Source organism: Ambystoma mexicanum, chromosome 10 (assembly GCF_040938575.1).
Source record: "Ambystoma mexicanum isolate Mex_15411 chromosome 10, UKY_AmexF1_1, whole genome shotgun sequence".
Lineage (NCBI taxonomy): Eukaryota > Metazoa > Chordata > Amphibia > Caudata > Ambystomatidae > Ambystoma > Ambystoma mexicanum.
Genome location: NC_090932.1, coordinates 95,620,322 through 95,634,997, shown reverse-complemented (window position 1 = coordinate 95,634,997; position 14,676 = coordinate 95,620,322). Strand labels below are relative to the sequence as shown.

The following is a 14,676-nucleotide window of genomic DNA, read 5'->3' as shown; positions in this document are numbered from 1 at the left end:
ATACTATCCTATCCTAAGCCTGCCCAATCACTTCCTCCTAAAAGGTATTGACTTTGCAGTGGCAAATTAGGCAAAGTAGGCTAACATACTCTGCCATTGCTGTCTCAGTGTAACGCTCACCTGGTATCCACGGGGGTGCCACACAGTCCGGACTGCGTCCGCCCTTGGACCCCTTCCCTTGGACTCTTGTTTGGCTGGAGACCAGGTCTGAAAACAAAGGAGGTAGGTTTAGCTTGACTGTCTCCTCCAACCCGGAACCTACCTCCCTCATAGGCCCAATGACCCCTTAGTGCACTTCTCACCTTGCTTTTTGATAAGGTGCGCTTTCCATCCTGCCGCTCAGTGCAGGGATGCGTTGAGGATTGGCATGTCGCTACCTAGTTGCTTCACTGGTACAGGCCCTTCAGAGTCCAGACCAGCTGCAACTCCGTTCGTCAGGTAAGTCTTGCGTTTACAGTTTGTTCTCTATTTTGCAATTGTCTCTACCAATGTCTTTCCTTGGTTTGTTGGTGCGGATGAAGTTCTCGTGATGTCGTGCTGCCTGAGTTGTGCACGAGATGGTGAGTGCGGAGCGCGGCGCTATGTGCCTTTTGTGCTAAACTGTTTATTGTCTTTCTTGCAGGCCGCGATGCTGATTCGGACTGTGCGTGCCGAAAAGATGGAGAGCGGTGAATAGTGTCGAGCGAACCACCTACTGGCATTCTGTGTAGTAATCAGTCCTTTCTTTTCTTCTTGCAGGTGGTGGAAGGGGCGGAATGGTTGTGGACTCAAAACGAGTTCAATGCAGGTAAGCGAGCGCCTTTGCTGTTTGACATGAAGAATAAATGCTTACTAATGCTGCTTCTCTGTCTCTTTTTCCCCAGGTTGTGGTTTTCTTGATGGAGCGAGGTACGCCGAGATGCTGGATGTTCGGGTTACTGGAGCGGAGTACGAGAGCAGGGCTCACTAGAAGGTAAGCAAATGCTAACGGTGTCTTATCCTTGTTCTTGCAGGTAATCCGGTCCGGCGTGCGGAGGAAGATTCCAGCAGACTGTGGTGATCGTCACGCTGCGACTAGCAGAGCAACGTGAAGCATGTTCTGCAACTTGGGCATGGCTTGTATAGGCTGCAAGTATCCCAGGTGCCTCTGGGCCTGGCCACACCTAAAATGCTAGATCGCATGGCTCAGTTATGGAACTGAGCCATGTGGAAGCATCCATGTTGTGAAAATGCCATTATGGGCCCCAATTCACTGACCTTCCAGATGAGTCTGGCGCCAAAGGCGCAAGGAATGACTCCAAGAGAGTCTGGAGGGACATGACAAGGCCCTTGAGGCCCTGATGGTGGTTCCTGGTGCAGTCTAGATGGCCTGACCGCCAAGGCGAGGGGCAGGAGTCGTGACACTCCGGTCCTTTGCTGCTAAAGTGTTCTGTCTCTGGTCCGTGCTGCTAAAATGTATTGACATAGCTTATTTTGTCCACCTTACCGCTGTCTTAAACATACTCTGCCATAGCCTACCCGATCGAGATGTCTGCTAGGATTATTGGAAACAGCCCAGCTGTCGTTGATCTAGTGCACTCTGAAATAGCCTAATTGCTACTTATACCCTTACCTCTCTCTCTCAGTATGTGCACCTTGCCACTTTACCTTAGGATGCTAGGCACCTTACTCACTGTAAGCCATTCGCGTACGCTATAGAATGCGTACGCGAATGGCTTACGAAGAACCCCTTACAACAAAGGGTACCTACCAACTTTATATTGGAATTAATGTCCATAGCCCTAAGAAAAAACTTCTTCACGTTTGATGGCCAAATTTACCTGCAAACGAAGGGAACCGCGATTGGGGCTGCCTTTGCCCCAGCATGGCGATACTATACATGGCAAACTTTGAGGAACAATACGTATTCTCTCGGGTAAATCAGTGGCATGACCAGGTCAGTTCCTGGTATAGATACATTGACAAGGTCATTTTCATATGGACGGGAGAACTGACTCACCTGCTACAATTCTGGCAGTGGCTGAATACCTGTAACCCGGACATTCAGTTCACCATAGAACACAGTATCAACAGAATCCCATTTCTGGATCTGATCATTAGACACAAAGATGGAACCCTGGAATGTGACCTGCCTCACAAACCCACATATCGCAATACTTTACTATACCACACCTGCAATCATCCAAGTCACACCAAGGCAAATTTACCATGTGGACAATTCCAACGGATACGGAGGAATTGTACGTCAAGAGGATTTAAAAAAAAACACTCTATGGACCGCTCCACCAGACAAAGGACTAGGGGTTACCCTAAACCATTACTAGACCAAGCGGCAAAAAAAGCCTTGAATACTAATAGGGACATTTTGCTACAACCACAAGATACAACGAATAATGAAAGAGAAGACCGCCTGACATGTGTAATTACCCACGGAACACACACATCGCAGATGAAGAGTCATTCGGAAGCATTGGCATATAGCCAGGCTCAATCTACCGGATGACCCACCACTCTGCTTTGCGTATAAACGGGGCAAAAACATTAAAGAAGCTTTGGTGCATTCTCTCTTTCAACCAGACTTGAGACACCAGGCACAAAGAACTCTGTGACCGATGCAAGGGCACTTTCCATGTGGCAACTGTGTGGCATGTAAGTGTACCATTAAACTCAAATCATTCAAAATAGGCCAACGCGAATGGTTCCTGAGGGACCTCACGAATTGCAAAAGCAAAAATGTGGTCTATTGCATACAGTACCCGTGTGGCCTGAGATATGTGGGCCAGACCTCGCATGCAGTACATCTGAGAATATCAGAATATCGATCCCGGATAAGATGCAAGACTTTGACAGCACCTTTGGTGACACACTGTTTGGAAGCTCAACACTCCCCAAATGATGTGGTATGGTGGGTCCTGGAGAGGGTAAAAGGAGGACCGGATATATCCAAGAGTCTAATGCACAGGGAATCCAGGTAGATACACCGCCTGGATCCGTACCAACACGGCCTCAATGAATCCTTTCAACCAACCATCCATTGATTCAGATGAGCATATCTTGCCTCTATACAGAATGGCTCGAAACTGGTCGAACAGATGACAGGTGCACACAACAACTCTAGGGGCAATGTTGGTCAACAGACCTCTAGATATGGAACAAATGGACTAGACCAATAAAGCTCTGACTTCGGGTTACTAAACTCCGAGCATAAACTAAACCTAGTGACCAAAACTCATGGCAGCACCACAGTACGCCCAAGTCCTTCAACAGTATGTGTCCATTGCACATTTAGGGGCCAGAAACACAGGTCTGAGACTAGGATGGCCAGTGATCCATCATAACATGTATAACCAGCAACCGTAATATGGACTGTCCATGCTAACATACAGTGCTCCCTCCACCCACCTCACGATCACAATGTAACACATCACCTGCAAAGAGTATGAAATTACGCTCTCCCTGGTCGTGCTCGCTCGATCCACCACATAGGGTTAAGCACATGGGACACATCGCTCGCAAAGCTTTAGATTCTATTTTTCTCTAAACAGAATGTAATTACATTATTTTTTGGATTGGAGAACCAGAAACATGTTTAAGGCACGATATGCGTAGTCAGGCTCCATGACAACGGAGTCAGCCAATGACTACACCACGCAACAAATACGTGACCCCATAGCACTCCCCTAACCCAATGAGCATTGTCACGGGATACGCAGTATCCATAACTACATCTTTGCGTTCCCGGAAACAGAACGCCCAGTGAGACAAACTGGAGACGGAGGACGCGGACTGCAAATACGGGAGCCGCGCATGCAAACCAGCACACGGCTACAATTTAAGGTGAGCCAGTGTTACATTTAAATTAAGGGTGCTTACTAGCTCACTCTCAGGAACTACACTGGCTTTGGGGCTTGAGGCATGGGTGTTAACTAAAGCACATGTTGCCACAAGCATCGGACTACACGAGGAGGGGGAAGACACAGCACTATGGAGTATGTGGTATACAGACAGGATGCACAAAGGCATACATAATAAGCAGAATCTTATGAGAAACACGGTCCTGCATTTTCCTGGCCCACACGTTTCTTCTGCATGCAGCTGCACCACACTTTGTGTCTCTGGATAGTTTCACTCCCCCCTTTTTTGAGACAACTTGAGGATTTTGAATCCCCTGAGCCTTGTCTTTATACATACAGATATGGACACAAACTAAGGGGGCCGACGCACAGAGGAGGTCTCCAATCTTGTGGTACACCCAGTGCGACAGGACAAGACCATCTGCCAGGCTGGGAGTTTGGAGCAAAGGTGAATATACACATCAATCCCTTATGGTTTCCTCACATGTGCAGACACGTTGGGAAACTGCAAAATTAATGATTATTTTACATATTTCTTTTTTCTTCTTCTCTGTCCCCATTGCTCTAGAACCAACCTCATTTGCAGATCCGTGCAGCACCTAATGATGCACGAGCCCTGGCCTTATCTTGAAAAGACAACAGAGCATTGAATTTCAACTTTGATCCTTGCGTTCCGTATTAGTCCATGGACTTTGGGATTCAGTTTAGTGCACTTTAGAAGCATATGTCAGCATGTAAAAATGTCTCGCCTTTTGCCTCCTGAAATAATTAGTCACACAATATGCCACAGTTGATGTGATTTAGGTGATTTCTTCTTTGCACTTTATGCATATGTTATTGTAAATAATTGGTGTTGCAATATATGCCCTCCTTAATTGTGATTTGGGTATCAGAAGATGAATGTGATGTTTTGTTTACACGCCACCTATATGTTATTGTGAATAATTGTTCTTGCACTATATGCTTTTTTCTATTTGATTCTTGATTTTTATCTCATATATAACACTTATAATTGTATGTCGGGCTTAAGTTGTTTAGTCTTGCATCATATGACTCAGGCAAGATGAGTATAAGAAGTGCGATAAGTTCACTTATAGTTCCCTTGTCCTCAATTGCCTGATGTTAGAAGCAAGGACAAGGAAGGAACACGATTGTGCCTCACTTGAGTAGAGGAGTAGCACAACTAGGTTATTTACTTATGAAGTGTATAAACACGACTAGGGGATATTCTTTTGATTTGATACCTTACTCACCCTCAACATCAGACTCAATTATCCTAGAATAGAACATTCTAACTATCCTAACACCAGCATCCTTAATCTGCACACCATGACCATGTTACCTGAAAGCAAGCGTCCCCAAAAGGCATTACCCTCCCCACAATGAGAGGCAGTAAAGGACACACCCCAGGAGGGAATGAGACCAAGACCAAGTGCGGGTAAATGTAAAAGGCTTTTTATCTAGTCAAATAGGGCATGCAAAGGACTCTGCAAGCTCCGAAAGCGCTCTGTCTGACAATAGCAAAGACCGTCTTATTTACAAAAAAACTTTGTCATGATTCCTACACACTATAGGGGGCACATAGTCCTGGGGATTGGGTGGCGTCGACTAACTATAGGCGCAGCAGTGATGAGCAGCTCCAGGATTGGTGGACATCAGCGTGGTGCCAACGTGGGGCAGATGGGTCAGCTGGGCTCGTCGGGGTGGGGCTGCCAGGCCAGGCGCGGTCAGTGTCGTTGATAGATGGATGCTCTAATATTCTGCCCTTGTGGCCACGCACACAAGCACTCCTCCGTTTAGACATTCCGGTTGTCCTGCAAATTCTGCAATATGTTACTCTAAGGGATAGTAAGATACTGGGGAAACACATGTGAGGTGAAGTTTCACCAATACATCAGGGGATTGTTACTTCTGGCCTGTTGACCAGGTGTTGTATACTTGGGTGTCTGGTCTAAGGGCATGAGGTGAACTGCCCCGTCATTGTGGTCTTGTTAGATATAGTGAAGAATTACTTTATGATATGTTAGTACAGGGTTGCATATCTGCTCTCCAAGGCCCATTAACTTGGGGTGAGCCGGAGTACTACTGGATCAGTGAAGGTGCACCTTTGGCCCCTTGAGGCGGTGGGGTTTAGGACCAGGTTGTAAATACTTCATTCGGCCGACCGTGGCCGCCTCGGATAAGGGGGAGGTGAATATTTGAAGCGGGTCCAGCAGAATGAGGGGAGGTGAGACTGTGCTGCCCGCGCACCAGCTAGGCCTGGCGGACCTTGGCGGGAGGAGGGGGAGATGGCCTTGTGTGTGTGTGTGTGTGTGTGTGTGTGTGGGCAATTCTCTGTGCCTGGCCTGCACACTACGCAGAATGCCTATACATTACTATTTCATATACGACTATGAAAGTTTGGCAGTGTTTCATACATCACTGAATATTGGACGACTATATTTTAGCAATCATACACGGTAGCAGTTGGATGACACATGGGGTAGCATTAGGTTTGGTGGTGTACTCGGGAGCATAAAAGCAATACGTTCAAAGGTGGTAGTACATTTACATTCTTGGTCATGCATTTAAACGTGCCCCACTGCACGGCACACACATATTCTCGGTAATGCTTTTTCCGCCTTCCTTTGTACTTAGCAGCATTCGTTAGTTGGCACTAGGTGGACTATATCAAGCTCTTCCATTGAGTCTTTTAGGCACATGGTATCTTACACGGGCTAAGGTCATTCTTACTTTACCAATACTATGAACTTTTATCCCTTCCCCAAAACGGTTGTTTATAATTAACATAGCAACCCTATGAATCGTTGAGCTTTGGTGTGTGGTTGACACTTCATTTGGGGAACATCGACAGGGGTTCACACGAGCAGGGTATTGATACCATATATTTTACATGTTCGGGGTTAGATGCGGGGTCGAGCCCTGTTTTGTTAGGTTGTTTTTTGTTGTTATTTTCCAGGCTTGAACCGCTAGTCAGGTCACTTCGGGGGCAATGATGTACTGCGCAAGGTAAATGATACAGTGTTTGTTCTGATTTGTTTGTGTCTGGTTGCACTTGTTTGTGTCTGGTTGCTCGTGAGAACGGCCTTCAGCAGATCTGCCATGGAGTGGACGCTCCGGGGGAGGGCATGGCTCCCTGTGCAGTGAGTGGGGGCCAAGCTGCAGTATTCGCAGGCAGGCTGTCTCCTTCGGGTTCAGGTCGCCGTTATCTAAAATGGAGTCCTGACGCTTGCAAAATGGAGTTTGTCTGTTACAGTACAACACGATTGGCCCTGTGTGTCGGTCAGCAGTCACCCCGCCACCTGGGCCCTGTTGGCAGGGGGGCCTCTGATGAGCCACGAATCTCATGTAGGCGGGGTATGTCGGGGAGGGGGTCTTATAGACCTATTCTCCCATACATACCTATGCACAATCACCCCACTCACCACAACATACAGGCACTCACTCATGCACCTAATTGTCAGTCCAGACTACATAGACTTAGGACACGCACACGCCCCATGAACATCAGTGCCCTGCCCCTACAAAATGTACTCAGAAACGCACATCTAGGAACATGCACCACCCCTAGATTGAACACGAATCGCCACAGTATGCACAACCGCTACTCCAATTCTCCAAAACCACTCCACATAAACCCCAAGTTCAACGTCCTGAAACAACATAACACCTCTCACAAAATAAGCACCCCACCACAGCCTAACAGGGAGAACCCGGCACTGCAACTTAAATGTGCTTTACTCCATGTACGTTCCCTTAATGCCCATGCCCATGCAGTCAATGACCTACTAGTAAGTCAGAACATAGATATACTAGCAATCACTGAAACATGGCTCCATGAGGCCCCACCGTCATGCTAGCCCTACCAGAAGGCTACGACATCCTCAGACAGGACAGGTTGTCAAAAATAGGAGGGGTTGTAGCTCTGATCTTCAAAGAGGCCATAGCTATTAGGCCCAAATCCCACCAAGGAGAAAGTAATACAGACATTCTATCGGCCAAACTATCTCTCTCACCTAAAAACACTATAAATATTCATGTAATTTACGAGCCACCGGGACCTCCCACGGACTTCCCAGGACAAATTACACATTTACTCTGTAAAAATATTAAAAATACCACTAAGACCTTCCTTCTAGGCGACCTAAATCTAGGATTCAATGAACCCAACGATAAAACTGCTATTTCTCTCTCAAAGGACCTCCTGGATCTGGGTTTCTCACAAAAAATCACCTCCCCCACTCGCTCCAAAGGCTGCATGCTAGACTGGGTGGTCGACCACAATTGTGACTCCTTTATCACTGCCAACACGGTCCTCCCATGGACAGATCACAACTGCCTACAATTCACCATCCCCACTGCACCTAGTACAAAATCCACTACTCCTGCGACATTAGCACATAGCGCCAAAAAAACTAACTGCAGAGAACTTCCGAGCCTTTCTTGACCTCCAATGCCTAACACCACCATTCCCACAAGACCCTAACATCCTAGCGGATATATTTAAGGACACCCTTACTAATACAGTCAACGCCATTGCCCCTCTAGAAAATAAGAAAGAGAAAAAATCATTCCATCGAACTCGTGGTTTACAGAACTCCAAACCTTGCGGAATAGTAAACGCCAGGCACTTAAAAAATAGCAGCCAACCCCCAGTGACTCCAATAAAGAAAACTTCCAAACAATTGCAAAAGAATACAAAGACTCAAATTTTAACACCAAATCTGAAGCTTACAATCACCGAATCGCTGACGCTAACTCACAAACCAAATAACTCTTCCCCATCTTTAAAGAGCTCACAGATCCTCCCTCTTGCACTGATGATATCATCAAAGATGAAGCTTGGTGCTCTAGCATACAAACTGCCATGCTAAAGAAAATAGACTTACTACAAAACAAAATCCGAGACCACTATAATACACTACCTAAGCAGAATCAAAACACTCAGACTCTGCCCAACGCCAAAACTATTGACTTTCCCAAATTTTCATTTCAGGAAATCTCAGAAACAGAAGTCATAGACATCCTTAAACATCTCAAACCATCGCAATGCAAGGGCGATGTGTGCCCCCCCCTAAGATCATAAAGGAGTGTGCCGAGCCACTTGCTCCCCTCCTAACCGCCTTCATTAACTCATCTTTTAAAACAGGCATAGTCCCTGACAGCCTTAAAGAGGCTTGGGCGCGTCCCCTCTAAAAAAGACCCACACTAGACCCCACAAATCCTAAAAACTACTGGCCCATAACGACCGTCCCTTTCCTGCTGAAAATATTAGACCAAGCCGCCCACAGCCAAATGCAACTCCATTCTAGGCAAAAGACAGTCTGGCTTTCGCAAAAGGCACAGAACTTAAACCGCATCAATAGACCTAAAAGATCAAATCACCCATATCCTGGACAAAGGCAAACCTGCCCTCTTACTCCTCCTAGACCTCTCAGCAGCGTTTGATCTGGTTGAACATAAAGCCCTCACCAAACACCTCTCACACGCCGCGAATTCTCCTACCAAGCAACTACCTGGATCACCTCCTTCTTTGAAGGCAGAGCTATGAAAGTTTTCTCAAATATTGCAAATGCAGCTCCCACCATCATTCACTGTGGTGTGCCTCAGGGATCCTGCACTGCCCCTACTCTATACAATCTCTTCACAAAGCCCCTTTTTGATAAACTGGATGCACTTGGGATCACATACACTAACTATGTGGATGATACCCAAGTGCTCCTTCCACTGACAGGAATTTATCACAAAGACACTACAGTCCTAAGGCAAATTTACTCCACTATCCAAGCATGGATGGCCACAAATGGCCTTTGTCTCAACAGAGACAAGACTGAAATTCTCATTCTTGGCCAAAAATCCACTTTAGCTAACTTAGACGCCCTCTATGCCAACTTCCAAATCGACAACTGCGTCATCCCGGTCTTATCTTCTGTAAAAAACCTTAGGGGGTCCACATCGATGCCACGCTATCCATGAACAAACAAGTCAGTGCTATCGTCTCTGCCTCCGCCTTGAGTACTAAGCTCATTAATGCTATAAAACCTTTCCTAACAAAGGACAACTGTCTCTCCATTGTCTGAGCTACTACAGGGGCCAAGCTTGATTACTGCAATGTGCTCCTAGCCGGCACCTCCAAAGAAAACTTAAACAGGCTCCAGACCACCCAAAATAACTGTCTCAGAGCAGCCCTAAGTATACCGAAAAGAGACCACATCACACAAGCAAGAAAGACGGCTCATTGGCTGCTAGTCAAACACTGCATCACGTTCAATGTTCTGTCGACCACTCACAAATGCATTAATTACACAGCACCATCCTACCTCTCAGACACCCTATCCAGATCACTTTCATCTAGGCCCACCAGAACATGCTACTCCAGCCAACTCATAGTACCACGCATCAACAGGGCCAAGACAGGAGGGTTAGGATTCCCGTATATTACCCCAAAGCTATGGAACGCGCTCCCACCTACACTCGGAGCTGAAACTTCTCTCCACGCCTTCCGGAAAAACCTCAAAACTGCTCTCTTCAACTAACTGCTCCCCTCCTCTTGCTTCTCCCTCTGCTCTATACTACTTGTACATATTGACTGTTGTTTCTGTTTTTTGTAAGTAAGATATGTTTCACCCACTGTAACAAGTGCCACGATGCCTCGGGGCTGTTGTGCACTCAACAAATGTGAATAAATAAATAAGCAATTAGTCCTCGATTCAGAAACTGACCCGGTAGTTAGTAAACTACGCTGGCTGTTGGTGCTTTCCTCATGGTCAACCATGATTTGTCCACGATATGTAGCATGGTTTTCCTCCAGGTACAAGATTCTGTTTTGTGCCCTTCATCTGAATCTCCATTCCCTGCCAATGGCACTCCTTAAATGCTCTCTGTACTGCGGTGACTATGGAGAAATACATTTTATGTGTAATGCTCAGAATATTAAAATAGTACGTTTGGACAGTGTATCCAGTGATATCTTCTGTGCGTCTTACGTGCAGATGCTCTATGCCCAGCAGTAGAGATTTTTCAAAAAATGTGACTGGGCAAACAACTCTGCACACAGCAAGACCCAGAAACAATTGGCTAGAAACTAACAGCACAAAAGGGATTCAGGGGTGCAGCCTTACTCCTTGTGTGCTCGCCCAGTCCCAACAAACGTATCTTGATTGGTACCGCACATTAGTTCCCGATTGGCTACTGCCTGTGTTGCCCATTGCACATACAATTGTGCATGTTCTACAACTTAAAAGCTAGCAGATGTGCAGCAACCCCTAGAAATACTCCATACCATGCACAACTGCACTCACAAACTGTATCAGACACTTGTCAACTGCTGCTTTAGATGTGTGACATTATATGGAGTGGTTGAATGCTTGTTTAGGATCCGTTAATGTGAGGGTTGTGCCTGTTTGTGAGCTGCACAAGTATTTCGTCAGGCGTGTACCTTGTTTATGCAGCTTGGTATAATTTTTCCATTGCTCCAACTTTTTTCGTCGTACTTCTCTGAGTTCATCTACCACTAACCTGCGTATGCTCTTCCTGCCGAAGAGCACCATCATTGTGTGCCCCCGCCCCTTCGGTGACTTCATGAGCCTCCTTTGATATGATATGACATAAGTCATCTATAACGCGCCTGTGCACAAGTGATTCTAGGCGCGTGTTTCTATTCCTCTGGTTATGCACTTCCCTTCCCCTTAGTCCTGCCCCTATTCTTGTTACCTTTTGAAGAGCTTATTCTATTGCACTTTATATTTGGTCTGAGGCGTAACACTGCATATAGCACCTACTGCATAAGGACAAGTGCATGCACTTGTTTGGTGTTTCCACTCTTACAAGACCTTTCTTAATGACATGCCCCAATAGACCACGAGGGATACGCGAAAAATTGTCTGCCAACCATCTGAAAGCATGATGGACTATCTGGCTGCCTTCTGCCACTGACCAGTAGACTGCCCCTCTGACCTCCTGCACTGTATCCCAAAGGATTTTAAAATGGCTGATTGGTGGCACACAAACCTTCATATAAACAAATGGTAACTAGTTAACATAAAAAGCCATCATCAGCCCTTCAGCTCTCCCATTACTAACTGCCTTCCTTTATCCGCAGTTAAAATGCCCCAGTGTGCACAAGAGTGTGAGCTGAGCAGAGATAAAGAGCAAGAGCGTTCCAAGGTTTAGGGGCCGGCAGACACAAAGAACGAAAACACGATTGCGACCAAGAGGGGCGTGGAATACTTAAGTGATGAGAAGAACGATGAAGAGAGTGGGAAGGAATTGACGACCAAATAAGAGAACATAGATACTAGGGAGCAAGACTGTCGCATTTAAAAACGGTGCAGCAAAAAAGAAACTGAGCCAAGAGAGATGGGGCAGCCAGTGAAGAGAAGCAAGTGAAGAAGTGTGGGAGAGTGGTGGGACATACAGGTAGACCAATCGAGGAGTTAAAGATGGAATTTAGGGATACAATGGCGGTAGCAGGGTGATCAAGCAAAAGGGAGGAGTAATGTTAAGATGAAAAAATGGCCACGTCCAGGTTAGCAACTTGGTAGCCACTGGTGATGATGTTGGGTTCTGTTGAAGTGAATGAAGAAACTAATCGTGTGAATGAGGGGCCTCCTTGGAAGAGGAGGTGAGGAGACTGGGCACAAGTGTTTGCATTGTGATGGATGGGTGAGCTACGCATACAGCTTTAGATGGTAAAGCTGGCCATCTGCATGGAGTCTCGCTGGCTTGCTTGCTCTCTATTCCTCCTGTAAGTGATCTCCTCTTCCCTCGCTACAGAGCTCTTTCAGCACCTGCAACAGCAGATGTCGGAGGTAGAGCACCGGGCCGTCACCTACATGAAGCGATTCAATAAGCTGCAGGCAGACTACCACAACCTCATTGGGGTCACTGCAGAACTTGTGGATTCCCTGGAGGCCACGGTCAATGGGAAGATGGTAAGGAGCCACCTAAAGCGTCACACCGCACCTGCACAGGAGGGTGGGGGGGGGAAGGGGTGTTGACCTATCAAACCAAGTGACCTAGGCGACAAGAGAGAATTGGGAATGAAATGTTACTAAGAATCTTCTTGCAAAAACCGCCTTCTACTGTTTTCTGGTTCCCAGCATGGAAAGGTGTGTGCAAAGCGTCAGCAGGTGTGTTCTAAAGAAAACATCCAAGGGTTTGCTTTGACTGGTAGAATTGTTAGAATACCCAACAGATACACGCGTTCAGTGTATGTGAAAGTTACATATGTATAATAGGGCATTCGTCTCCCTCTATGTTGATAAAACCGATGTACTTAGACTTTTCCCAAAATTCTATGGCTAATAACTTTTGACTAGGATGACATTTTCCCCAACAAAAGTCTGATATGGGCCCCACCAATCTGAATATTTTGGGGGAAATGTGTTAAATGGTTCGTACATTATTAAGAAAACGGTTATCATCCTACTCTCATTCATTTTCCCCTAGGGTAAAAGGTGTTTCCGTTGGGCACCCATTATGCGAAAGCCAATGGCTGGATTTGCACCAAATAAGAAATAAAGTGAGCAGAAAGCGTCACAAATGTTTCCTTTTTTGTTTGTTGTAAATCTGTTAAGTAGTTTTAAAAAAATTCAACAGGGAATGGGATTGCAGGCTCGGTCCCAATAAAACGTCATATATCTCCCATGGTTCATTGCATCAGTGAGGCTTTTCAGAAATAAAATGTCACTATTTATTTTCCTTCTGTGTGAGCGATTACTGCCGTAATCTTGAGGTATGTTGAAAAAAAGAGGGCTCAAAACGAGATTGGGAGGGGGCAAAGGAGTGATTTCACATTAGGGCTCAGGTGTGAAGGAAGGAAAGAGGACGATATATGTAGTGGGGAGCGTTATGGCCAACTGGAGAGCTGTTTTGTGGCAGACAGTTTACAATTTACCAGGGCATGCACTCAAAATAAAAGGATCACAGGAACCGGGAAGTGCACAGGGGTAATAGCAGTGGGGGGCATCGGGGCACCTAGAAAGGAGGAAGGATGCACTGGCAGTGGGGAGGAGATGACTTTTAAATGATCAAGCATTTTCCTATAAATGCAGTGATATGGGAATTATGGATTGCAGCACAAATGATTACTGGTAATGACTGCTTTGAAATACTGACGAGAAACACTGAGGCCAAAAACACAGAATTAATTTTTACTCACATTCCCTAATTTTGTATTTTACATTTTTTTCTTTTTGGTAATGTGGGGGAGACAACCCCCAGCGGCTCCTACAACCCCACCTATTTACTTAAAAAATGGTGCAAAAATCCGGCATGTTTTAGAATAAAATAGTTCTGTGTTTTTGGCCTCAGCGTTTGTGGATTAATTTTTCTCAGGCGATTTCTGTGTGTAATACAAGGTGGCATTATTGAGGAGACTAACATATGTTTCTATGGGAATTCCCAAGGGGCAACTACCATAGAAATTAAGATGGGGGAAAATGTGGCACGGGCCAATGGTGGTTGCCCATGCACTCTTAGTTGTGTTGGTGTGACAGGAACAGTGCCATTTGCTGGTGTGATCTGATAAATTGCTAGTCGGGTGATGTAGCCTCCGACCAGGGACACCAGCCATGACCGTTCAGTCTTTTTGGCCAATTTCTTTTTGTTTATTTTCTATTGTGTTACAGCTTTACGTTGGACAGAGTACAAAGCACACCTTTCACAAAAAAGAAACAAAGCAATTTTCAAACATATAAAACATCATATGAAAAGAAATAAAAAAAGAGAAAAAACAAAATAACATATATATATATATATGTTTATACACTTAACTCAAGCGTCTCTAATATCTCCTTTAAAAAGGTATACAATGCTAAAACAAGTAAAGTGATGTCCCCCT

General features: G+C 45.7%; 1 protein-coding gene across 7 annotated transcripts in view; it reads left to right on the top strand.

Annotated features, from left to right (window-relative positions):
- The window catches only part of ARMC9 (armadillo repeat containing 9), a 1,454,284-nt gene that overhangs the window by 183,584 nt on the left and 1,256,024 nt on the right, over positions 1-14,676 (top strand). For all 7 annotated transcript variants that reach the window (XM_069617565.1, XM_069617561.1, XM_069617566.1 and 4 more), the window contains exon 8: positions 12,609-12,766. In XM_069617565.1, coding sequence (XP_069473666.1) covers positions 12,609-12,766 — 158 coding nt within the window. The remainder of the gene's footprint in view (positions 1-12,608; positions 12,767-14,676) is intronic.